The following is a 27,320-nucleotide window of genomic DNA, read 5'->3' as shown; positions in this document are numbered from 1 at the left end:
TATAGGTGGCAAAACAGAATGGTAATGATTTACATAACATTTGCAAGTAAAGGACCTCTTGTTTCCCAAATGTCCAGATTTGCATTCTAGGGAATATTATCCTTCGAGTGAGCACCCCTGGACGAAGGGGAGCCACAGCGTATTATTGAAGAGGCAGTCCTTCACATGGAACGTGTGTGGCAATAGCATTCTTCTCATTTTTATTTTTCCGTTCTTCTTAATATAAAATAATACAGTATATAACAATAAAAGCATATACATAAAGAGCATGTACTGTATGTCATATATTATTTTTATGACTTTTTCAAATGAAGAAGTGGAGGCACTAGGAGACTACGTTCTTAAGCGATGACTTTTGGTAGGAATTTTTTTAGAAATGTTTTTTAACTATGAGGTATATTGTTTCCTCTGGAATGGAAGCACAAAATTCAACTTGTGTTTATGACATAATGACCTAGAATGCCACCTTCCAAAAGAACAGATAGATTGTGAAATAAGGAAAATTACAATTTATCCACAGAGAGGAGTTTTGACAGGGCCTGCAGAGATGAAGATTTGACAGGCACCAAAGTAGTCTTCATTGGCTACTTACTTGTACATGAAATTTCAGATTGAATTAAATGCTAAAGGCAAAGAGAACTACATATAAATAAAATTTAATTTTGCTTAAGACTTAATTTGTGTTTAGAAAATTAAATTCAAGGCAGCTGCCAAAATTAAGGAGCACATTGCTCTAAATGTTTTTTCCTTTGGTATCTCAAAGAAGTAAGATTCTTCTCTATCAACAAATTTGAGCAGTAGATGGCATCCTTTTTCACAGGGATTTCTTAGAAATATCTGTTCAAGCGAGAGCATCTTTCAGCTTCTTTTCTCTTTTTTCTTCATGTTCAGAAGTATAAAATTACACACAAACACCTTGATTTCTAGATACAAATAACATGTTTTTTAAGAACACAGCATTTTACCTGATTTTCTTTATTAAGGTAGCAAATGTTGATGGAGATTTCATATTTATAATACACCTTATAGGCCGGGCGTGGTGGCTCATGCCTGTAATCCCAGCACTTTGGGAGGCTAAGGCGGGTGGACCACAAGGTCGGGAAATCGAGACCATCCTGGCTAACATGGTGAAACCCCATCTCTACTAAAAATACAAAAAAAAAAATTAGCCAGGCGTGGTGACGGCGCCTGTAGTCCCAACTAGTCGGGAGGCTGAGGCAGGAGAATGGCGTGAACCCAGGAGGCGGAGCTTACAGTGAGCTGAGATCGCGCCCACTGCAGTCCAGCCTGGGCGACAGAGCAAGACTCTGTCTCAAAAAGTAAATAAATAAATACATACATACATACATACATAATTTTTAAAAAGTAAAAATATATATATAATATACCTTATAACATGCAATTAGTACACTCCTCAGACTAAATCTAAATATAATATTAGACCTTAAGTGCACTGGACAAGTTTTTTTTTAAGAACCATTGCAGAAAATATGTAGACTGTTTTCACGATGTGAGTCATCACCCCAAATTTGTTTCCTGAATTCAAAAAAGGGCACCTTATAGTAATAGCAGATACAAACAGCATGTTACTGACGATGTACAAATAATTACAACTTTACCATTTATGAAAGCAATTCTTAATCACATAGAAGAAAACAAATTTAGGGACAGTTCATTATCAAAGACCTGGACAACTACCCTATTAAATGTATTATTAATAGAGTGCCGATTGTGTTGTTTCTTTACAGGTAGATACATTTTGATCATTGAAAGTCCTTTTCATTCCGTCTCTAACGAGAATTTTTAGTGAAAAATGTCCAATCTCATTTTCTAAATTGAAGGCACACTAAATTTACTCTTTCACTAACAGCGTACCATGTAGCATCAGCCCTAGGAGACAGTCTGCGTGCACACGTGTGAATGTACACACACACATACACTGAAACCCTTGGGTACTGCCAAGATGTCCATTTCAGCAAAGAGCTTGATTAAGTACCTCTGGATACTTGACAAACATGCAGCTATTACACTGCTGAGGCCACATGAAAAGAGCTGATACTCTTGTGAAATAAGGATTCCGTTTGAACAGTAAAATCTGGTATAACAATATTGGGAGGCAATAGGACTTGCAGTGTCAAGAGTCTTGAGTTGGGGTACTCTTCGTTATCAGTCCCAACACTGATATATATTGATTATAGCAAACAATTTGAAAAGCCTCTCCAACAATTTTTAAATAAAATTGATGGCCGTCATCTCATAGGATATTAAATACTACTCCACACTCGTGAACTCCTGAATGGTACAGACCTGAGTTTAAATTCCAGCTCTGCTGTGCGCTTATGAGCAAGTTACTTAGCCTCTCTGGCTGCTTCCTCATCTGTAAAATAAGATTGATAATAATTCCTAACTCAGAGGTATAGTATAAGCATTAAATAAGAAGGCATAAAATAACTCATCAAAATTCCTGGAACATACTAAATGTCAGTGGTAGCTTTTTTTTTTCTTTTTTTTCTTTTTTTTTGATGGAGCCAGGATCTTATTAGAGAGACTTTATCAGCCTGTCTCGAGATGGCCTGAACAGTGTATCCTTAAAATAATGAATATAATAAGCCATATAATGAGATACAGTCCTAAAGCCATCTCTCTTCTCACACCGTCTCCCACCTCTCCCCAGAAACTTGTTCGTCTTTCTTTTTACAGACATGTGTGCGCGCGCACACACACGACTACTGAAAATATAAAATTCTCAAAGGATTTCCTTTTGTTCTTCATGCAGTCCTCATTATCATAGTTTTAAATGCTTGCCAAAAATGTGTTGTTTTTCTCAAAAACAATCAAGGAAATCCAGAGGAGGGTCTGATGCCCATTTTTTAAATTTACATTGAAAAAAAATAAGCATATCAGAGTTTTCCAGTATGATATACTCTTAAACAGCTGCAATTTGCCTTAAGAAATTTTTATTCTTTGGTTTTCACATTCACAAAACCTAAATGAATGGCTAGGCTGCAGTGAAGCTGTTGTTACAGAATTGTGCTCACAAATCGTGAAATGATCTGGCTGGGAGCATTAGCGTTAATGACATATGTGTTTGTTCTGCTTTTTCCTGACTGCCTGAGAAGGGCAGCCACAAAGAGTGGCATAGCATGCGGTAACCGCCAGGAAGCCTTTGTGGCCAACAGTCTGCCTCTTTGAAAATAATACCTAGATATAATATGAGATAAAATACTGCAATATTTTTAAAGAGACACAGCAGGACTTATAAGACTGTATGGGTGTATTTGCAAAGTGTGAAGCTGCCTTCTAGTGTATTTTTAACTAGCTTTATAGAGGCAGTGAGGAAGCCAATTTAAATGCTGAAATTTAGATTAAGTAAGTATTTCATTAAACTTGCAAACCAGTTCTTGTCAGGCCTCTTATCTGTATGTAAAACTGGTGTACTGCTGATTCCTCATTACCTTTGACCTGGTAGAGAGTCTGTACAAGGCAGCACTGTTAATAGTTTAGGTTTATTACAAAGAACACCAGAAGTAGCAAACTCAAGAATCCCAGAGGTCTGACCATTCTGTTTCTCTCCTCTTACAGCAGAGGATTCGATTCAAAGCTACTGAGATCAAAAGAATACCTCATTTCTGCTTACATTTTATTTTAACTCTTTTAAAAGTTAAAGATAAGATCATCTATTTCTTGTTTTTAAATTGCTAAACGGCCAATGTAAAATGTTTTTAACACTTTATTGAAGAAGTTATTTTCCGGTTAAGTAAAGGTCCATTGGAAAAACTGGAAAGTATTTGCTATGGATTGGGAAATACACTACTTTGTTTTGTTGGTGTGTATTTTTTTTTTTGGCAATGATACCATAATTGCCTTTTAAAAAAGAACTGTATTTTAATGTCTGCTCCCTGCACTACTTATTTTTTTAGCATTAATTTATACTAAATCAGCTTCAATCTTTTAAAGCAGATTAAGGTTTATGTCACTGAAACCAGTTTTGTTTAATCTTCCTAAAAAATAGGAAAGGTTTTATTACTGTTTTTAAATAATACATGCCTATTTTAAAAAAAGAAAAAGAGCGAGGAGAGGCAGAGAAACGTATAGAGCTATATCATTTGTAAGTTTCTTTCGCATGAGTATACGCATTTGAACCCTGGAAAAACCATTTACTTTGTGACACAACTGAAGTTCAGAAAGAATGTGATTGGCCCCAGATCACAGAGAAACTAAGTGGTGACATTAGCAGTGGGCCCTGGGACCACCAGCTCCTCAGCCTGCATTTAAACCACAGGTCCACTTCACTTACTTACCCCTGAGTTGCATATACATTTTCTAATAATGTAACTATTGATGTATGCGCTTGCCACCACTTCAAGGTACGTATTTGCCCTCGTGCATGTGTTTTGGTGTGTGCTTAACTGCAGTTGAAGCACCATTTAGGTTCCTCGTCATCAGGAAATTCTCAAAAAGTACAATGACCTTTCAACTAACTGCATTTTACAAGGAGTAATAACAGTTACTCATTACAGGTTGTTGCAGATAAGAAAAAACATGAAGTATAAACAACCAAACTTCATTGTCAAAATGTATTTGGGAGTTGCAGAAGAAAGTGAAGTATGTCTTCCTCTAAATGCACTAGTGGAAAACTAGAGAATAGTCATTCTCGCATCAGTAGTTACTATGGAATATTTAATCATAGGATATGTAATCAGTGCAGTTCTGTAGTATTTGGTGGTGTCTGAAACAGGCTTTAAAGGTTATTTGTTCCTCACCATAATTAGAAGATGCAGATGTTAACATTTCCATTTCCATATGGAGAAACAGCCACAGAAGTGGGCACTTGCCCAAGGTCACAGATGTTGTCAATGTTGGGCCCAGACCTGGAATCAGAAGCCTCACCCTCCTTTTGGCTCCACCATGCTGCCGGTCTCTACATGAGAAAGGACCAAACCACCTTACTCTTTTATTTCATCCAAATGTCCTAGTGCTCCCCGAAATATTTTCTCATATTTTGGAGACTTGGCTTACTGCCACTTTTTCCTCCCTCACTGTTTCTATTAACATGTGTCATCCAAAACTGATTTGGACTGAGAATCCCACCTTTGAATGCCTGGCGTGTCTGCATCAGTGAGCTGGGTGGTTTTACTGAAATCGTTAGAAGCCATCTCATCGAGCACACCGTGTCTCCCTCAGCACCTGTGCTCGCCTTGTCTTACCTTCCTCCCTTTACACTTGTCAGCTTACCAAAGGGGCTTCCCCCTGTGCCTCCGCCCCATGGCTTCATTTACCCTATGACCATTTATTAAGCCTAAAAACTTCGCCTTTGTCCCCATTCCTTGTTTCTTCAAACACCAGTGTAAACAAGAAAGTATTTTCTGAGCATCAGAAGTGCTTTGGAAAGGTCAGGTGGTGGTGAGGAATATCGTACTGTCCACACTGCTTTCTTTGGGTCAGACCCAGAACACATACAAAGGAAAAATTGTGAACAATGGCAAATAGAAAATGAAATAATTTCGCACGTTTCAGCTGTATGTCATCTGTCAAATGGAAACCAGCCTTTTTGAAAAAGAGAAAGAAAGACTGGTTTCCCTCTTCTGCCCTCATACTAAGGACAAATTTGATTCACTCACTAAATGGCAGATTCCGTGCTAATACTTTGCTCTCCTGATAAATTCATATTTGCACTTCCCTGGAAATTTAACAGTCCTTTTGTAGTTAATTAACTGTAAAGTAAGACAAGATTGGGCAGTTGTAAAAGGAAGTATCTTTAAGGTTTTCTGCTAGGCTGGGAATATTTTATTTCTAATCAAAAGCCAAGAAACTATCTCTAAACTAGCTCAGAGGAAAATCCACCCTCCCCACCCCTCTTCTTTGGTGTTGCTGCATATCCTGGTGAGGGCTTTTATTAGAAAACTAAGGAGCAAGACTGGCACATCAGTAGCGATCAACCATTTAAAGTGGTGCCCCTCCTGGTCCTCGATGCTCGGGATTAACTCACTGTGGTTCTTTCCTGGCTGCTCCTTTTTTGTAATTGTGTATTGCATATGCTTTTTTTCCCTGCTCGACTATGTTCGGGAGCCACGACTTACCATCTCGATTTGTCTTGTTTGCTTTCTGTGTCTCTTGCTTCCTGTGCCCAGTGGAGCCTGTTGATGCCCGCCCTGCTGCCGACCGAGGACTGACCACTCGACCAGGTATTGGCACCGCTTGACTTCTGCCTCTCCGCATTCTTGTGCCTGAGCTCGAGCAGACGTTGTCTCCTTTCTGCATGTTAAGCCTCTTACTGCTTACTGTAGGGTAGAATCTGAAGTGACCTTAGAAACCAGACTTGAAAAAATTCCCCTTGACTTTTCCTCACTCTTCATTTCCCAAATTCCGAGTGAAGTGATTTGTTTTTTGTTTCTGAGCTTTCCTTTTGAAACCTCAAAGAGAGCCCTTCCAAATTTGGGTTTTTTTTTTTTTTTTCTTTTCTTTTTTCTTTAAAACAAACAAACAAAAAACAGAGAAGATTATATAGCTCCTGTCCTTAAAAACAGAAGCCCAGACAGATGTAGACTGTCAGGTGATGACTTGGATACCAGTGTGAACATCTCTCCTTTCTTGTTTGGTGTCCAGATGGGTCACTTTCTAACTAAACTGGGTTCAAACTTCAATCAGTTTCTGAAGTAGACATGATTTCCTGAAAATACCAGAATTGGTTTCTCTCCAGAGCCAGAAATATATCTTCTCTTTTGTGGGTTGTATGTACTTATTCTCAATGAGTGGCTAAAGTAACACAACAGATGCAGATGCATAATTTTGCACATAAGCCCTTTTTTTTTATATTACTTAAAAATCCCATTAACACTGAAATAGACACTTATTTTTTTTATAGTTTCACAAGCATTAAGAAGAAACACATTTTTCTTTTATGAATAATGTCAGAGCACAGCATACGTGCCTGGTGTCTACTCCATGAACAACCTCACCCAACTGATAGTAGCCAGCGCTTTCAGTGAATCAAAAAGAGGAAGAAAGTCATTGAATTGACAAATCTGTATATTCCAGAGAGATTTGAATCCTAAATAACACATACTTTCCCGTATTTATTTTCTTCTTTATCCTCATAATGTCCCCAGGCAATAGTCAAAGAACAGGGAATTAACCTTCTTTGAAGATATTAATACGCAGAGGTCAACCTTTGCTGCCTGGTTCAGATACAGTCAGCAGCAGAGCCAGAAGGAGACCCACGCTGTCCCTCACACTTCGACCACAGGCTCAAGCCATGACTGCCTCCTCCAAGCACAGTCACTCGTGAAGACTCAGAGTCTGCCTTGTGGCGTCTTCATGCCTTTATGCTGTGATTAACAATGGCAGCAGAGACAGTAGCGTGAGGCGTCTTGACAGCTGGTCTCGTTGATGTTATGAATTTCTGTCTGTAGGCTTTTAAGGGGAATTTAAATTATAGTGAGTCAGAGACAGTTTCAGTTCTTCTGATGTCCTCCTTATTGTCAGTGTCATGTAAGAGAATCTCAAGGAGCCAGGAGTTGACATTCCTGTTCTGCTCAGCCAACTTGTAAGACCTTGGGGGCTGAGGGTCAGTTCAGTTCTAATTGCAACCGCAGCCAGCTCAGGTCGGTCATTTGCCTTGGGACTTTTTTCATGGTGCTTCTCACTTTAAAAGACTTGCTTTTCATCTACAAGCATAAAACCTAACTTAGAAAGTGCTCATTTGACTCATTCAATTTTATCAAATTTCTCCATTGGGCCAGCAGAGCCTGTATATTACTATTGAAATATCCAGGAAGAGGTGACACTACCAGTCAATGTTTTTTTCTTTTCAAAAAAAAAAAATTGTTTTTGGGTTTTTGTTTTTTTGAGAAGGAGTCTTGCTCTGACATCTGGCTACCCAAGTCCAAGTTCTTATGACCCAGACCAATTGCAGGCTAAGAGAACTTGAAGGTGAAATAGAACCATTGCCTGTGGTCTTTGTGGAAAGCTGGGAAGATAGGGATAGGAAAATGAAGTTCTGAAGAGCAAAAAGGAGAGAAGGTAACTTCACAGTCTACAAGCCAGGTATAGATTGACATTGATTATGGATCTCTCTTCAAATAGGTTATCAAGTGGAAGCTTTTTGAACACTTGGATGAGGAAATGGGGCGATGTCACAACCAGCATGGATTTCCTAGGTTTTGTCAGATTATCCTTACCTTCTTGTATGGGCTGTGCTGTTAGACTGGCACATCATATGCTGTGGACATTGTGCTTTTCAGTGTCAGCAAGATGTGTGACAAGTTTCCAAGCATCTCATAGACAAGATTGAAAGAGTGATTAGGCCAAGAGCAAGAAATAAATTCCCCTGGGAGCCAAAGGAATTGGGAATGTGTAGCCCAAGTAAGACAAGAACCAGCAGGAACATGCCTGTCCTTAGGGATGTGATGCCTGTTCAAGGTTTTACTGTGGAAGGGAGAATTAAGCTTGCTCTGTGTTGAATCAGACTTCAAGGATGGAAGTTACAGGGAAACTGATTCTGGTTTCATGTAAATAAGGCCATTTTGGCAGGCAAATCTGTCAAAAAGTGGAGAGAAATTGGTACATTCCTCTGTGTTCAAACAGGAACTGACAGTCTGCCCCTGGGTGGGAACACCATAGAGATGACGTCAAAAGCCCTTTTCATCCTAAAATTCTGATGTTTGATAATTAAATGTTGTAGCATGGACACTGACGTTTATATTTTGTACTTATGTTTTTGGTTTTTAAATGACTTTGCGTTTTGTTTTAAGCCTCAAATTATTATTTGAATAATGAAATTCGTCAGAACAATTAGTATTAAGAATCATATAGCAATTTATAGAGAAGAGTTTGTAGGTTATGAATTCTGTTAGTCGTTAAGAAGCATTTTAAAAATTATGTACTGTAGCTCTTTATTCAGCAGACGAACCAATTACAATCTGTGTCTATAACTAGAACACTTGGCTAAAATTATATAATTTTTACAACACTTCACTGCATAGATACATGAACATAATTTATTTGTAATTGGAACAAAGCCCTAAAGTAGCAGTTTTGTTCCACCAGGTAATTAATGCTCATTTTTAAAGCCTTTTATTGTTATTTCTGAAGTAATGAGTGCCCATGGAAAAAGACACATAATAGGCTAAACAATGAGCCCCTAAGCCAAGCCAACATATTCCAGGAACAAATCCTTGCCAACCTCTCAACCAGCATTTCACTTCTGCATTTCCCCCATTTTCAAAAATTATAGCATGTAATTAAAGGCAGCAGAAGGCTTACGTTCAGGTTTCCCTTACCTTTTCATTTCTTTTTGTTTAAAATAGGTAGTAATTAAGGATTTAAATATAGGGTATCATTTTTCTTGAAGAAAGTCATTAATCAATTTTCCTCTTACTTCAGGCCTAGAAAGAAGTTTTGGGTAGGCTTTGTCTTACAATGTTATTATTTATGAGTAAAACTAATTGGTTGTCCTGCATACTTTTGTTGTGATAAAATACAGGTTCTGGGTTGACAAATATCAAGACAGAGGAGATATCTGAAGTGAAGATGGATGCAGAATTCCGACATGACTCAGGTTATGAAGTTCATCATCAAAAATTGGTATGTAAAATAATTTACCTCTTTCCACTACTCTGTTTGTCTTGCCAAATGACCTATTAACTCTGGTTCATCCTGTGATAGAAACCAAATTAAGGAAAAGATAAAAACAAAAATACAATGCTTGCCTGTAGGATTACCATGAAAACGTGAAGAAAATAAATAGGCTAGGCTGGGCGCAGTAGCTCACGCCTGTAATCCCAGCACTTTGGGAGGCTGAGGCGGGTGGATCACAAGGGCAGGAATTGGAGAACAGCCTGGCCAACATGGTGAAACCCCGCCTCTACTAAAACTACAAAAACAAAAATTATCTGGGTGTGGTGGCACGTGCCTGTAGTCCCAGCTGCTCGGGAGGCTGAGGCAGGAGAATTGCTTAAACCTGGGAAGTGGAGGTTGCAGAGAGCGGAGATCATGCCTGGGCAACAGAGCGAGACTGTCTCAAAAAAAGAAAATAAAGAGGCTCTGTGTGTAGTTCTTTCGGACTACAAGGCAGCTAAGTTCATGCAGGACTCGGGACTTAAAGTGGAATTAATTTCAATATAGCAGCCACTTTAACTTCCACTGTGTTTTCTGGGAAAATAGGTTTACAATAGGTTTACTTAAGGATCAGAGTCAAACACGTGCATACGCTGCTTGATAGCTAAGTTCACATCTGGAACTGTCTTCCTTTGCTCATTCATCTCTCCCCCAGCTCTTTCTTTTCATTCCCTCCCCTACCTCCCATGATTTAACTTCTCTTGCAAGAATCAGATCGTGGGGTGAGCAGGACCCCGTGATGTTCCTGATAGTGTTATTCATCAAAAGGTTTGTGCAAAGAAGACAGCAGCATCCTGTTCAGATGAAATCACTTTTCCCCCCTAATGTTAGAATTGGAGTAAATCAAAAAGCCACATCTCTTTTGTGGTCAGCTCTAGTAGTTATATGAAATCCTTTACCAAAAGCTTAGAAATCCAGATAAATCAAATAGTGGATTATGTTAGGGTTCCATCTTATCAGTAGGTGCAGTAAGGGGTTAAATTAATAAAGAAGATAATTTTATCACATTCAGTGGTGGACAGAAAAATGGTAATAAAATTTCCATAGCAATAATACTTGACGTTATCTCAGGCACTTCTTTTGTTTGTGTGTGTGTGTTAGCTTTTCTCAAGCAGAAAATTTCTTTTCAATATTCATAATAAAGTTGATAAATCCTAGTATTAATCTCGAAAAGAAACACCTTCAAATTATTATTTATGCCTCACTTGACTCTAAGTAATTGTAGCAAATAAAAAACTGACTTGGGATTTGGATTTGCATTCTTAACTCCCATCGTTCTGTTTTTACACTAAGACATTTAGCTTTTTGAAGCATGGTTTTCATTGGCAAGATAATCTAGTATCAATTGTTTTAAAATCAGGGTTTCTCTTGATGAGGCTGTTGCTGAAGATGTTAATAAAAACCGGGGAACCGCTAAAGAGTTGAGCGTTGGTAGAGCAGAAAGCTGAAGATTCATGTACAGAAAATTTGCATTCGCTGGGGCATGTGTCATATAAGCCCATCTCTGCAATGACACTAACGCCTGTAAAGCGACAGTGACTAATGGCAGCGGCAGCAATTAGGAGAATCAGCTCCCTCTACTGAACTAGTTGATAAGATAATGTACTATAATTAGTGCAATGAATATCACAAAATTACAGAATTTCCTTAAAGGCACAGGAATATGTCCAGACTTTCATTTATTCCTATTACCTCACACTAGTATATTAGCTAATTAATGATTTGCTTTTCATAAAAATGTTGAGCTAGCATATTTGTTTAGTAAAGGGAATAATTATGAGCAATTTCTCATTTTGTTAGAAACCATGAGTAAAACACTTTTAGAAGTTGCTTCATGTGCTGTATTTTATATTGCCTTCCAGATTGCTAGTATGTTAGTTTTAGCTTAGAAAAATCAGTCATTTGACTACCTTGAGGCTATATTGAAAGGTTTTTTTAGGGAGGTAGAGGCATACCTTGGAAATTTCAGAACACCACAGTAAAACACATTTTGCAATAAAATGTCACACAAATTTTTTGGCTTCCCAGTGCATATAAAAGTTATGTTGGCCAGGCGTGGTGGCTCATGCCTGTAATCCCAGCACTTTGGGAGGCCAAGGTGGGTGGATCACAAGGTCAGGAGATCGAGACCATCCTGGCCAACATGGTGAAATGCCATCTCTACTAAAAATACAGAAATTAGCTACATGTGGTGGCATGCGCCTGTAATTCCAGCTACTCGGGAGGCTGAGGGAGGAGAATCTCTTCATCCCGGGAGGCAGAGGTTGCAGTGAGCCGAGACAGCACTACAGCCTGGGCAACAAGAGTGAGACTCCATCTCAAAAAAAAAAAAAAAAGTTTATATTTACGCTATACTATAGTCTGTTACGTGTGCAATAGCATTGTGTCTTAAAAAAAAAAGCCATGTACCTACTTTAATTACTTTTATTCGTAGAATATTTTATTACTAAAAAATGCTAATGATCATCTGAGTCTTCAGCAAGTCCTGATCTTTTTGCTCATGGAGACTCTTGTCTTGATGTTCACTGCTGCTGGCTAATCCAGGTGGTGGTTGCTGAGGTTTGTGGTGGCTGTGACAGTTTCTTATTAAGTTGGCTGCGTCGATTGACTCTTCCTTCCATGAAAGATTTCTCTGTAGCATGTGATGCTGTTTGATAGCGTTTTGCCCACAGTAGAACAGATTTCAAAATTGGAGTCAGTTTCGCAAATCTAGCCACTGTTCTTCATCAACTGAGTTTATGTGATATCCTACATCCTTTGTTGTCATTTCAACAGTGTTCCCAGCATCTTCACCAAGAGTAGATTGCATTGCAAGAAACCACTTTCTTTGCTCATCCCTAAGAAGTAACTCCTCATCCATTCAAGTTTGATCATGAGATGGCAGCAGTTCAGTCATGTCTTTAGGCTCCACTTCTAATTCTAGTTCTCTTGTTATTTCCACCACATCTGCAGTGACATCCTTTACCGAAGTCTTGAACCCCTCAAAGTCACCCATGAGAGCTGGAATCATCTTCTTCCAAACTCCTGTTATTGTTGATGTTTTGACCTCCTCCTATGAATCACAGATGTTCTTAATAGCATCTGGAATGGTGAATCCTTTTTAGAAGGTTTGCAGTTTACTTTGCCCAGATCCATTAGAGGAATCACTATCTATGGCAGTTTTAATAGCCCTACAAAATACATTTGAAGTATATTTTGAAATAATAAGAGGCTGAAATAATAAGACTTGAAAGTTGATCCATGGGCTGCAGAATGAATGTGGTGTTAGCAGGCATGAAAACAACAGTAATCTCCTTATACCTGTCCTTCAGAGCTCTTAGGTGACCAGGTGTTTTGTCAGTGAGCAGTAATATTTTGAAATGAATATTTTCTGAGCAGTAGGTCTCAAACAGCGGGTTTAAAATATTCAGTAAACCGTGCTGTTAAGAGATGTGCTGTCATCCCATTTTTGTTGTTCCATTTATAGAGCATGGGCAGAGTAGATTTAGAATAATTCTTAAGCACCCTAGGATTTTTACAATAGTAAATCAGTCTTGGCTTCAAAAACTTAAAGTCACCAGCTGCATTATCCCCTAACAAGAGAGTCAGCTTGTCCTTTGACGCTTTGAAGGCAGGACTTCTCTCTAGTGATGAAAGTCCTAGATGGCATCTTCTTCCAAATAAGTCTGTTTCATCTCCGCTGAAAATCTGTTATTTAGTGTAGCCACCTTCATCAGGAGTCTTATCTAGATCTTCTGGATAACTTACTGCAGCTTCTACATCAGTACTTGCTGCTTCACCTTGCACTTTTGTGTTATGGAGACGGCTTCTTCCCTTAAACCTCGTGAAATCAACCTCTCCCAACTTTTTTTTCTTCTGCAGCTTCTTCACCTCTCTCATCCTTCACAGAATTGAAGAGAGTTGGAGGCCTTGTTCTTGATTAGGGTTTGGCCTAAGAGAATGTAGCGGCTGGTTCGATCTTCCATCCAGACAACTAAAACTTTTCTCCTACCAGCAATAAGGCTGTTTTGCTTTCTTATCATTTGTGTGCTCACTGGAGTAGCACTTTTAATTTCCTTCAAGAGCTTTTCTTTGCATTCACAACTTAGCTAACTGGCACAAGGATCTTGGCTTTCAACATGCCTTGCTCACTAAGCTTAATTATTTCTAGCTTTTGCTTTAAAGTGAGAGACGTGTGACTCTTCCTTTCACTTGAACACTTAGAGATCATTGTAGGGTTATTTACTGGCCCCGTTTCAATATTGTTGTCTCTCAGAGAATAGGGATCCTGGGATTTGAGGGGCAGAGTGGCCAGTTTGGGGGGGCAGGCAGTCAGAACACACGCAACATTTATTGATTTAGTTTGCTGTCTTTATGGGCATGTTTCATGACACTGCAAAACAATTAAAATAGTAACATCAAAGGCCACTGATCACACAGATCACTAAACAGATATAATAATTTTTAATGTTTGAATATTTAAATAATTACCAAAATGTGACACAGACATGAAGTGAACCTGTGTTCACTGTTGGAAAAATGGCACCAATAGACTTGTTTGGTGCAGGGTTACCACAAACCTTTAATTTGTTTGTTTTCTTTTTTAAAAAAAATACTATCTGTAAGCACTACTGTGCAATAAAGCTAGGTATGCCTGTGTTTTCATTAAGTTGCAGAGCAAACATGATAATGTTTAGCTATAGTTTTACTTCATCTGGCATAAGATCAACTCCTTATATAACAAGATGATAAACATTGTGGTGTGCTTCTATAATTTCATTCAAGTTGATAAAGTTGAAAAATAATGACTTGCTTTTATAAACAACATGAAGCAATGTAGTGCAATAAATAAAATTTTATTTCTTCTTTACCGTGTTCGCAAAATTCTTTTTATGTTTAATCCAATAAAGAGCAAGAATAAAGCAACATTTCAGATTTTGGTTTCTGGAGACAATAGTAAGAAAATATGAGTTATGAGTGACTTAAAATTCGTGTTGCCTGTACTTCCCTTTGAAATAGCATTATGCTTTAAAAAGCATTACACTGCTAAAGGTTAATTAGAATTCTGCTGAATTACTGTAGCTAAAAGTAGATAACAAGATACCTTTTTTTCTATTGTTTAACTCCTTTGCTTCAGAATGCCTATTCCTGTGCATTAAAAGTGTCCCTCCAAGGAAATTAGGACATCTACAGGCTTGAAAAACACCTAAGTCTCAGTCACTTGGAGTCAGACATCAGGGCTCAGAGTTTCAAACCTGCTGTGACTGGGAAAATGCTGACCTCCTTTCATTAGTATGATCTGTGCCTTTCCAGCTTTTGATAGATCCAAGCACCATCTTCCCACCACTCACCAAATGTTCCACCTGTCAAAGAGTTTCAGGTCACTGCAGACTTTGGTTTTGACATGTGAGGGGGAAGTAGACTTCCTCAAACTGGGGAAGCCACATGTTGTACATCGTTCTGTAAACTATGATTGTTATTCTTAGTAAGGAGAATATGTGATTTCTTTTCTTTTTTGAAGTAAGCATCAAATATGTGACCAACCAGTTGGCCAGAGAATATACTGAAAGTTTTCATATAACCTCATCCAAATGTCCCCTGCATTTAAGAAATGAAATTATTCTAATTGCATTTATAAATTGTAAATTAAATTGCATTTAGAAATTAAAATTTTTTTTCTTAATTTGTTTTCAAGGTGTTCTTTGCCGAAGATGTGGGTTCAAACAAAGGTGCAATCATTGGTCTCATGGTGGGCGGTGTTGTCATAGCAACAGTGATCGTCATCACCTTGGTAATGCTGAAGAAGAAACAGTACACATCCATTCATCATGGTGTGGTGGAGGTGGGTAAACGTGACTGCATGTTTGCAAGTGGGCATTAAAGAAGACTATGAGAGAATTAGGCTTAGCTCTTTGCTAAGAACTATCAAAGTATCTCTTTCAAAAAATGAATCAATGTGCTTCCATGATGCTTGGGTTACAGCTGTTCTTTCTTGTTTTGCTTTTCGTTCATTGCAACTTATCGTGAATATTCTGATCAAGGTATTGAGATTGTGTGTTGTTATCTCAACTTATAATTTGTGTTGAAGTTATCAAAATAACACAAATGATAATGCATGACTTTTAAAAAGTATGATTACTCTTAGACTTTTTTTTCAAAGACAAAAATCAGTGTGAGAAGTTAAAAGTAAAATCAGAAGTAGGAAGTTGCTTTTTCCAAAAAAAAGCTAAACATATTTATTCCTGGATTTCTTATGTCTTAAATAGTCTGGCCTCTGAATACAACCAGGTAATAGTAAATAATGTGACTTTTCAGTGCAGACTTTTACCTTTAAAGTTTCTCAGGAAATCACACTATACCAAATGGCCCACCAAAACATAAATGATTGTTATTTGAGAGTTCTTCAGCCTATTACCCTGCACTTCCACCTGAAATATCTTAGTTTCAAGGTGCTATACAAAAACAAGAGAGAGAGAGAGAGAAAATTTACAAATGTTATTTTTGTGCATTTAAAATGTCATTTGGATGGGGGAAAAAGTGTTAAAATCTCACAGTATATGCAACTTTTTAGGAAACTGTCTTTCAGAGAATATAGTATAAACATAACTTTTATATGCACAGGGAAACTGAAAAATTTGTGTGACATTTTATTGTGATATTTTAAGAGTTACGGAATTTTTAGGGCTGAAAGATACATTGATGATGATCAATCGAATTGATCTTCTCATCTTGTAGATGAGGGAACTGAGGCCAAGACAGAAGGGTTCCAATTACGCAGGGTCAAGCTCAGAGTCCATATTTCCCCTCATATTCCCCACTGCTTTTTTTTTGAGGCAGAGTCTCTCTCTATTGCCTAGGCTGGATCTTGGTTCACTGCAACCTCTGCCTCCCGGGTTCAAGCCATTCTTTTGTCTCGGCTTCCTGAGTAGCTGGGACTATGGGTACACGCCACCATGCCCGGCTAATTTTTATGTTTTTAGTAGAGATGGGTTTTCACCATATTGGTCAGGCTGGTCTTGAACTCCTGACCTGAGGTGATCCACCCACCTTGGCCTCCCAAAGTGCTGGGATTACAGGTGTGAGTCACCACATCCAGCCCCCATTGCTTTTTCCATCAGAGAAAAGTCCAGATGTTGCTAGGGAGCTGAAGATTCCACTGTCCCCAAGGAACTGTGCTCTAAACCATTCTTGATTAGAAGAGGACAGAGTTTAAATAAATGAAATTTGTGGTGAAGCCAGAATTTCATTTTGCTCAGCACTTAAAACCTCTGCAGACTACAACAGAAGCTGCTGATGGAAGTTGGGTTTGAGCCTCATTTCCCCATTCATACTGACGTGGATGAGCAGTGTGAGGAAGGAAACCAAGAGAACAGCAGGCAACAGGGTGGAAAGGAACGGACTGGCTCATAGACCAGAGTGTGAGCACATAAAAGCAATGACCCCATTGTCGTGTTTGGTCATTGCACCTTTTGTAATAGTATCTAAGCTTGTGCCCCTCAAAACAGTGTATGTTCTCATTAGTATCAGTTTCTTTCATTTCTGCTCTAATGAATTTTTTAAAAATTTTAATTCCATATTTGAGCAAATAAAGATGTCTTCATACTTGAATAATTCAAGAGCTCTTTTTTGCTGTTGTTTTGTTTTATTGTTTTGTTGTTGTTGTTTTCTTTTTTGTTGTCGTTTCTTTGTTTTTTGAGATGGAGTGTCGCTCTGTTACCCAGGCTGGAGTGCAGTGGCATGATCTCCGCTCACTGCAACCTCTACCTCCCAGGTTCAAGCGATTCTCCTACCTCAGCCTCCTGAGTAACTGGGATTACAGGAGCGCACCACCATGCCTGGCTAATTTTTGTATTTTTAGTAGAGACAGGGTTTTGCCGTGTTGGCCAGGCTGGTCTCGAATTCCTGGCCTCAAGTGATCCACCCTCCTCAGCCTCCCAAAGTGCTGGGATTACAGGCATGAGCCACTGTGCCCGGCCTTCAAGAGCCCTTTTTAATTTATTTAATATAGTTCTATCTTTACTGCCGGTCTATCCATTGAAGTTGCCTGTCTTTGATGCCAAAGGCCAAATACTTGGCTTCCTAGGGCTTCCATAACAGAGTAACACAGATTGGGTGGATGAAGCAACAGAAATTTACCTTCTTACATTTCTGGAGTGTAAGATCAAAGTATCAGCCAGGTTGGTTCCTCCCCAGGCCTCTCTCCTTGGTTTGCAGATGGCTGTCTTCTCCCTGTATCTTCACATGGCCTTTGCTCTGTGTTCTGCTGTGTCCCAATAAGGACACCAGTCATATTGGGTTAGGTTCCACCCTGATGACCTTGTTTAACTCTAATTACCTCTTTGACCCTATCTCCAAATACAGTCACAGGTGGAAGTACTGGCAGGTTAGGACTTCAACATGTGAATTTTAGGGGGACACATTTTAGGCCGTAACAGGCCACAGTGATGCTGAGCATAAAAGCAAGGCCTCCACCAGGAGCTCTTTCCCCTGGCTGTGCATGAGACTTACCAGGTCCTACCTCAGACCTAGGGAAATAGAATTCCCAAATAGGAGCCTCAGAATCTGAGTGTTGAAAATTTCCCCAAATGAATGAGACGTGCAGTAAGATTTGAGAATCACTGACACATCATTTTAACATTCCTTCCTTTTAGTTCTATGCACAAGCCTTAGGGAGTGGAAAATGGTATCTCTTGCCTCCCAGATAACCAGTTGCCCTTTAAGTGCTCTTCCAGCTGCCTAAATTAAAATGGTTTTTTTTTTTAGTCAGTTACCAAGCAGTGTCTCATTGGACTTAAAATGTCAGAGGAGAAGTTGACATTTTGACCCAGATTCTGAAATTAATTTTTAAGCCAGAAGGTATCCTTGCAGGAGCAAAGTCGGGAAAGATGGCTGTTCAGCTCTTCTCTAGATACTCATTTTGCTGTCTACTTGAGAGCAACTGGAAACCTTTCTAAATGAAGGGCCCCACCTCGTTTGTGTTTTATTTCCTCTCATCTCCTTCTTCCTCTCAAGACCTTTGTGGCTGTCCTTCCCGAAGGCAGCCCTCTGACCAGTGTCATGGTGTGTCTGTACAGCAGTGTTGAAATAGACCACATTCTCCTTTTCTGTCCTCGAAAAACGTATAGTCTAGCTGGGATGATAGAACTTGAACACAGGGAGTTGCAACCCAGCCTATGCGTGTTCTCAGGTGGGAGAGCACCGTGGGCTTTCAGAGCACCATTTTTCTCAGCATTCCAGCGTCTGCACGGAACGGAAGTGATGCTTCTGAAACATCTTCTTCCTACCTTAACAGGCCGTCTCACACTCAAGTACATGGAAATGCCTTTATTTCCAGCTCTGGCTAACCTTCATTAATCAGTAACCCTACTTCAATAATAACAAAAATGAGTACATGAATATTTCCAGTTGGACTCACCTCAGTCACTCAGGACAGAATACCACTGTACTTATGTACCATCAGTGCAAGAAGTCATGATGAAAGCATTGGTTTCCAGGAAACTTCTCATTTTTAGAGTGAAAAATGCCTGCAGAAGATCAGAGATAGGAACCCTAGGAAAAAAACCTGAGAACAAATGTATAAATAAAACAAGCCTAGAACAGTCACATACCACTTCACACTGGAGATAACGTTCTGAGAAATGTGTTATGGGGCGGTTTCATCACTATGCAAACATCATAAAGTACATGTACATAAATCCAGACGGTATAGCCTGCTACGCACCTGGGCTACACACCTACAAGCTATTGCCTCTAGGCTCCACACCTGTGCAGCGTGTTGCTGCACTGAATACCATAGACAGTTGCAACACACTGGCAGGTATCTGTAGTTAAGATACAGATAGATAGAAAAGGTACAGTAAAAAAATACAACATTAGAATCTTATGGGACCACCATCATATGTTTGGTCTATCATGGACTAAAATGTCAGTATGTGACCCATGACTGTATTTTTATTGGTAGAGTTGTTAGCATTTGGAAATGAACACTTGCTAGTTTTGTTTTTTTAAAAAAAAATAAGCAGTACATATTGACTTACTGATTTACTTAGCCATAAGGCCAGAGTCACTCTGTGAGCCGCCGGCCGTGCTTTCCCAAGGAGGTAACTGTGCCTTATTGGTGCTTCAAGCAGTGAAGCACTAGCCCTTTGTTATGGCCACTCCCCAAATGCACCCTCCATGTCAGAATAGCCCTGTGGTGGCTGGAAATCTCAGCACTAGCTGAATCACCCACCCTGGCTCCTGTTTTAGGACGTTCCTGCAAAGCCCACTGTTCCCAGGATCTGTTTAGTGCAAGCGATACTTTTCTACATTCACATACATAGACACTGGATATTTAAAAATACATATTGTAGCTCTTTCTGCTACTTTCCCCAGAGATGTCACCTTTAATAAGGAGAAGTTGGGGGCACAGCTTCTCTTTGTTATAGGATGTGAAAAAGTTTTCCTCTCACGGATCTGATCACTGGAACCCCAGAAGTCTCCCCGCCCCACCTCCAGGTCATCTCATTAATGACCTAAATAAGAAGAGAGTTCCTTCTTTGGCTTTTATGGAGGTATGGCATATGACTTCCTGAGAAATGTGCTGTCATACTAGTGACTTCATAAAAAGATGTCCTGAGAGGTCCTTTCTTCCCAGCCAGAAACTGACCCGCAAGGGTACAGAGACACTGACGTCGGCATTGTAGAGTAGTTGGAGAGAGTGGTCAGGTTGAATGGAAAGCCACGATGAGGAGAAGTGAGGGTGGGTGCAGAACCTAGGAGTGGCTTCCTGCTTACAGAGCAGCAGGAAGAGAAATTGGAAGATCAAAGGAAAGTATCAAAAGTGATTACAGGCCAGGCACGGTGGCTCACACCTGTAATCCCAGCATTTTGGGAGGCCAAGACAGGTGGATCACTTGAGGCCAGGAGTTCGAGACCAGCCTGGCCAACATGGTGAGACCCTGTTTCTAATAAAAATACAAAAAATTAGCCAGGCATGGTGGCGCACACCTGTAGTCGCAGCTACTCAGGAGGCTGAGGCAGGAAAGTCGCTTGAACCCAGGAGACGGAAGCTGTAGTGAGCCAAGATCACGCCACTGCACACCAGCCTGGGTGACAGAGCAAGACTCTGTCTAAAAATAAAAACAAAAATTAAAAAAAGATGATGAAGGGATAGCAAAGGAGTTCCTGAACCTGCCTGAAGAATTGCTTGATGTTGGCAATAAACACAGTCAACTGCTTTCTAGTTTTATATATAACTAAAAAGAGATGGCATCAAAATTAGGAAAACAAGCATCTACACAACTAAGTAGCAAGCAATTACTGGGAGGTTACTAGGAGGGATAAGTCACTAGCTTGAAAACTTCCTGGCTGTTTTCTTTGCTTTTATTTTTTTTTCCACATACTTGTGGCTCCTTTGATGTGTCACAGTATTGTTATGTTGTACGCCTTAGTTCCCTCACCCTCCTTTACTTGTCTGGTCCATCTCAATGACAGGATTTTGTCGTTTGGCCTGACTCAGTCCCTTGTATAAAAGGACATCTGTCAATCCACATCCTGCTGGTTACTGTATGTAATAAAATGTAAACGTGGTGTTTCCTGCCTCTCCTCCTAGCTCACACACCTCCATGTAAATACTCTAGGGACAATAGGAGGAGACCTGGAAACTAAGGACACCCAAATAGAATGTTGTCCCTGCAGGCGGATAGCTGAGCTCTAAATTACTCTGCATACAGTGAAGGACTAAATGGTTCCAATGAATCAGGTTCAGGGAGAAAGGGAGAAAAGGGTAAGGGGGTATGGAGGTAAGCCAAAGAGTGTCAAAAGTTCTCCTCAAAGCTATTTTAGGACAAGGCGGGTCAGGCTGTTTGGGCTCAGCCCTTTTCAGCGTGTGTCATAGGCAGCAGCCAGTTGAAGCCGTGCCGCCATGCAGTGCAGGGACGGAGATCTCAGGAAGGTGCAGCGTACTGAGAGCCAAATGAAGACTTCAGATCAGTTCCTGCTGCTGTGTATTCCAGGCAGTCTGGGAAGAGAATGAATATTCAGTGGTTGTAGGTATGTGTGTCTTCATCCCAGAAAGTGACAGATGTTCCTACCTGGTTGGAAAAATGGAAATTCTGTCCCTGACCTCACTGTCTTTTTTTTTTTTTGAGACAAAGTCTTGCTCTGTCACCCAGGCTGGAGTACAGTGGCTGGATCTCAGCTTACTGCAAGCTCCGCCTCCCGGGTTTACACCATTCTCCTGCCTCAGCCTCCCGAGTAGCTGGGACTACAGGTGCCCGCCACCACGCCCGGCTAGTTTTTTGTTTTTTTTTTTTTTTTAGTAGAGACGGGGTTTCACCGTGTTAGCCAGGAGGGTCTCGATCTCCTGACCTTGTGATCCGCCCCTGTCAGCCTCCCAAAGTGCTGGGATTACAGGCATGAGCCACCGCACCCAGCCAACTTCATTGTTTTATTCCTTCCAGAGCAAGCACCACGGGCTCAAACCTCCCCTGGCTCTGCTTTAAGAGAAATAATACTGCATCCATGCAGAGGCCCTGTCTGCACAGGGGCATGGTGGGGCTGGCCTTCACCTGGTGGCCCTTGCCACTGCTGTAGCTTAGCAATGAGGAAGAGATTGGTGAGCCTGCTGGAGAGGAAGGCTACCCTTACCTGCTGCTCTTCCCTTAGCGGTAAGTTTATCCATAGACATGAGTCCTCAGTTTTTCACATCTGGCTTTAAGGGCTTGGCGATTAAAGATCCAATCCATACTCCTTGGATGCTCTTTTGTCAAGATCATCCCTTCTCCTGTAGCTCCTGAGCCGTCTGAGGTCTGAGGGCCGAGCTGCTCCATGGCAGGAATGGCAAAATGTAACTGTCCTCTCAGTGGCAAAAGGTAATAGGATTAGCGAGGAGCGAAACAGTAGCCAAGAAAAGACAGGAGAGTGAGAGGCCTGGATTGTGCCCCAGCCTTGGAGCCTCGCCTCTCTAGCCGGGGACTCTGAGGTGTTTGGCTTTGGAGTTTGAGGAGGAGATAAACCTATCAAATTGCCAGGTGTGCCCCTGCCCCTGACGCATGCAAATGATTGTTGACAGCGAGTGTGATGGTGGGTGTGCCTCCTGGAAGAGAGGAAAGCGTAGTATTCCAACAGTGAAGCAGCATGGGGGCTTTTTTCTACAACCAGAAACATAGCAGCTTTGTGCTTAATCTCCTAAGCAAGATAATTTTTTTTAACCTGGGCATTCTTTGAGATCTCAGTTACGAGATGACGGGGAGCAGAAATGATGCCCAAGTTCGAATGGCATACTGCTGCAGATAGGCTGTCTCCTGGCACGCAGATTTACAGGGTGAATGAACTCTCATGATTGGTGCTAATCTTTAACCATAGTGTTTTACCTTACAGGTTGGAGGCTAATTACACAGTTACCAGTTAAAGCCAGGTGACCTCATTTGTTGACAACAGTGCAGATCAAAGGAAAGAGGAGAAGATAAGGAAAACATCTGTGATTTGCTCCCAGAGGGACAGGGAAGCTGAGCATCCATTCGAGTAGTGTCCTCTGAGGACTGGCCTTGGTTAGGGCTTGTTGGTAGGAGTGTGCTAAGGGGAGATGCCTAGGTCTGTCATTGGAGTAACATGAGAGTTTGCAGGGGAACTCAGGCAGCTCTGAGCCATAGGATGGTAGATTGGAGGGATTCACAGTGGCACACAGTCTCTCCATAAACGGGAACTTGAAAATCAGGGCACGTGGCCGTGGTGACTCACGCCGTAATCCTAGCCCTTTAGGAGGCCGAGGTCAGTTCAAGACCAGCCTGGCCAACATGGTGAAACCCCCGTCTCTACTAAAAATACAAAAATTAGCCAGGCGTAGTGGCAGGTGCCTGTAATCCCAGCTACTCGGGAGGCTGAGGCAGGAGAATCACTTGAACCTCAGAGGCAGAGGTTGCAGTGAGCCGAGATTGCACCATTACACTCCAGCCTGGGCGACAAGAGCAGGACTCCAACTCAAAAAAAAAAAAAAGAATCAGGCAGGGCACGTGATGGAGGGAACACTCTGTCCCAAGGGACGAGGGAGCTGTATCTCTACCTATTCCAGCTGCCTTGGGATGAGCCGCTGCTAGTCATTCCACCTCATTCCCAGACTGAAAAGAGTCAATCACTTCATGAAGGGGGGCTGTACAAAGGGACCACGGGGGACCTGATTATACTGACAGATTTTTTGAGACAGAGTCTCCCTCTGTTGCCCAGGCTGGAGTGCAGTGGTGCGATCTCGGCTCACTACAGCCTCCGCCTCCCAGGTTCAAAAAATTCTCCTGCCTCAGCCTCCAGAGTAGCTGGGACTACAGGCACATGCCACCCATGCCCAGCTAATTTTTTTCTGTATTTTTAGTAGAGATGGGGTTTCATTATGTTGGCCAAGGCTGGTCTTGAACTCCTGACCTTGTGATCCGCCCGCCTAGGCCCCCCAAAAGTGCTGGGATTGTGAGCCACCACCTCTGGCCCTTTTTTTTTTTTTTTTTTTTGAGATGGAGTCTCACTCTGTCGCCCAGGCTGGAGTGCAGTGGCACAATCTTGGCTCACTGCAAACTCAGTCCCCCAAGTTCAAGCCATTCTCCTGCCTCCGCCTCTGGAGCAGCTGGGATTACACGTGTGCACTACCATGCCTGGCTAATTTTTGTATTTTTAGTAGAGACAAGGTTTCACTGTGTTGGCCAGGCTGGTCTCGAACTCCTGACCTCAAGTGATGCACCCACCTCAGCCTCCCAAAGTGCTGGGATTACAGGCGTGAACCACCGCACCCAACCATATTGACAGATCTTTTAGTCTGAATTATTATCAGCCAGTGTGGTCTAGTCATGACGTATCTAGCTCCATCTCGAGACCTCATGTCTTACTGCTGACATCACGTCCTCACTGGTACTTTTTCTTCCTTGGCTTCAGGGGCATTGCTGTGTAGGCTCAGATCTGTGCCAGACAGGGTGTGGAGGGGGAAAAGCTACATAAGTGGGGGAATGTCACTTAGCAACACTCAGCAAGGGGAATGGGCCTGAAATATTCTCCCAGAGATGAATGAGCAGCCCATTCTAGGGAATATCCCTTTGAAGGACTATCTTCTGTATGGTACATCCGAACTTTTCTCTGGAAAACATGCCTTTTCTTTTCATTCTAATGATTTTGTATTTATTCTCTTCCATCTTACCATGGTTTTACAAAAAAGGAATTTTAACAGACAAAAAAGTAAGCCGTTAATCATTCAGCAGAGTTAAGGACCTCCTGTCTTCTGTGAACAGGGAGAGGTATAACAAATATAGTAAAACAAGAACAGCCACTGCCCACGTTGTAGTGGTAAGTACCCTGCCCAACCTGCAGACAGTAAATTCCCCACACAGCTCTAACAGTGACAAGGGGAGGAAAACGTCTTCAGTTACTGGCCTCACCTTAGTTAGAGGTAAAGCAACATATTAACAGAGAGGGTCTGATTTTAAACTTTCAGCTGAACATAATTCTATAGTATCTTAATTCTCAGTTTTTTGAAAATTACATAATCTAGAATGGTGTTGTCCTTGCTCTTCCTTTTTTTTGTGCCAAATAATAGCCCCCTTTGGCATATGTTTGTTATTGTTTTAATTAAATGATTCTCAAACCTCTCTTTAACATTTTAACAAACATAAAATTTGATAGAAATGGGCTAGACTAAAATCAGCATGGGAAGATATTCAGCAGTCCAGGAAATCGAGTATTTTTCTACACAGATTTGAGTGTCACCCAAGATACAGTATACTTTGCTGAATCTCCCTCCATGATACTCTTGTGGTTTTATCTATCTTACCAAAACACTTCCAAGTAAAACAGGCTTTCATTGACACCATTTGTCCTTTATTGAGCCAACAGGGGAGGAAAAAATACCATTGCACTGGGTTTATCCACTTACTGTGGAGTTGGAGAACCAGAAACAACCACTGGACACTTCATAAGCGCGCCAAGGTTTCCACCGCCACCTGGTGGCTAGATGGAGCACAGCATTTGTATAACTGGTGGGCAAAGGCGTTCTTCTCCAAGATGTCAAAGTGGGGGAGAAAATCATGGGTGTTCTGCAGTGAAGAATACTGTACTCCTTATCTTTTTACTGCTTCTCCATGTTCACCCTTAAAGGATTGATTTTTATTTTTTACTCAGCTCTCCTCTTCCTTGTTTTTCAGGTTGACGCCGCTGTCACCCCAGAGGAGCGCCACCTGTCCAAGATGCAGCAGAACGGCTATGAAAATCCAACCTACAAGTTCTTTGAGCAGATGCAGAACTAGACCCCCGCCACAGCAGCCTCTGAAGTTGGACAGCAAAACCATTGCTTCACTACCCATCGGTGTCCATTTATAGAATACTGTCGGAAGAAACAAACCCCTCTGTTTTATGATTTACTCATTATCGCCTTTTGACAGCTGTGCTGTAACACAAGTAGATGCCTGAACTTGAATTAATCCACAAATCAGTAATGTATTCTCTCTCTCTTTACATTTTGGTCTCTACACTACATTATTAATGGGTTTTGTGTACTGTAAAGAATTTAGCTGTATCAAACTAGTGCATGGATAGATTCTCTCCTGATTATTTATCACATAGCCCCTTAGCCAGTTGTATATTATTCTTGTGGTTTGTGACCCAATTAAGTCCTACTTTACATATGCTTTAAGAATCGATGGGGGATGCTTCATGTGAACGTGGGAGTTTAGCTGCTTCTCTTGCCTAAGTATTCCTTTCCTGATCACTATGCATTCTAAAGTTAAACATTTTTAAGTATTTCAGATGCTTTAGAGAGATTTTTTTTCCATGATTGCATTTTACTGTACAGATTGCTGCTTCTGCTATATTTGTGATATAGGAATTAAGAGGATACACGTTTGTTTCTTTGTGCCTGTTTTATGTGCACACATTAGGCATTGAGACTTCAAGCTTTTTTTTTTGTCCACGTATCTTTGGGTCTTTGATAAAGAAAAGAATCCCTGTTCATTGTAAGCACTTTTACGGGGTGGGTGGGGAGGGGTGCTCTGCTGGTCTTAAATTACCAAGAATTCTCCAAAAAAAATTTCTGCAGGATGATTGTACAGAATCATTGCTTATGACATGATCGCTTTCTACACTGTATTACATAAATAAATTAAATAAAATAACCCTGGGCAAGACTTTTCTTTGAAGGATGACTCCAGACATTAAACAGTCAAAGTAATTCTGGGTGGGGAGAGAAGAGGCAGATTCAATTTTCTTTAACCAGTCTGAAGTTTTATTTGTGATACAACAGAAGATGAAAATGAAGTGGCAATATAAGGGAAGGAGGAAGGCGTGCCTGGACAAACCCTTCTTTAAGATGTGTCTTCAATTTGTATAAAATGCTGTTTTCATGTAAATAAATACATTCTTGGAGGAGCACCATTGTGCTGGTGTGAATGATTCTATGGTAACAATCTTGAACATTTACTGATCTACAGTAAGAACTGTGGATACCCAGTGAGAAATCTTCTCATGTTGAGTACCCACACCTGTTGTGTCTTAATTGCAAGTCTGAGTAGGAAGTTAGGGCCAACTTGTGTCTCCCAGTGCTGGGAAAATATTTCCTAGACCTAATTTACAGTCTTTACTTGATCTAAAATATTTTGCTTCCACATTTTGGCCCTCAAGTTTGACCCAAATGAGAGACAAAGGGAAAAGTTCCAGGGAAATAAAAATTAAGACAGCTGATTGTTATGTATTAAACAGAGTTTCTTTTTGTTCTT

General features: G+C 40.7%; 1 protein-coding gene across 6 annotated transcripts in view; it reads left to right on the top strand.

Moving 5' to 3' along the window:
• APP (amyloid beta precursor protein) overlaps positions 1–26,976 on the top strand; it is a 288,984-nt gene extending 262,008 nt beyond the window's left edge. For 3 of the 6 annotated variants that reach the window (XM_033232228.1, XM_033232226.1, XM_033232224.1), the window contains 4 exons: positions 6,132–6,185; positions 9,485–9,585; positions 15,293–15,439; positions 25,755–26,976. In XM_033232228.1, coding sequence (XP_033088119.1) covers positions 6,132–6,185; positions 9,485–9,585; positions 15,293–15,439; positions 25,755–25,856 — 404 coding nt within the window. In that variant the 3' untranslated portion in view covers positions 25,857–26,976. The remainder of the gene's footprint in view (positions 1–6,131; positions 6,186–9,484; positions 9,586–15,292; positions 15,440–25,754) is intronic. The other 3 variants (XM_033232229.1, XM_033232227.1, XM_033232225.1) reach the window with 1 other exon arrangement.
• Positions 26,977–27,320: the final 344 nt, after the last annotated feature.

This window comes from Trachypithecus francoisi, unplaced genomic scaffold (genome assembly GCF_009764315.1).
Source record: "Trachypithecus francoisi isolate TF-2019V2 unplaced genomic scaffold, Tfra_2.0 Lachesis_group14, whole genome shotgun sequence".
NCBI lineage: Eukaryota > Metazoa > Chordata > Mammalia > Primates > Cercopithecidae > Trachypithecus > Trachypithecus francoisi.
The sequence above is the reverse complement of the archived record's forward strand: the minus strand, read 5'-3'. Positions and strand labels throughout refer to the sequence as shown.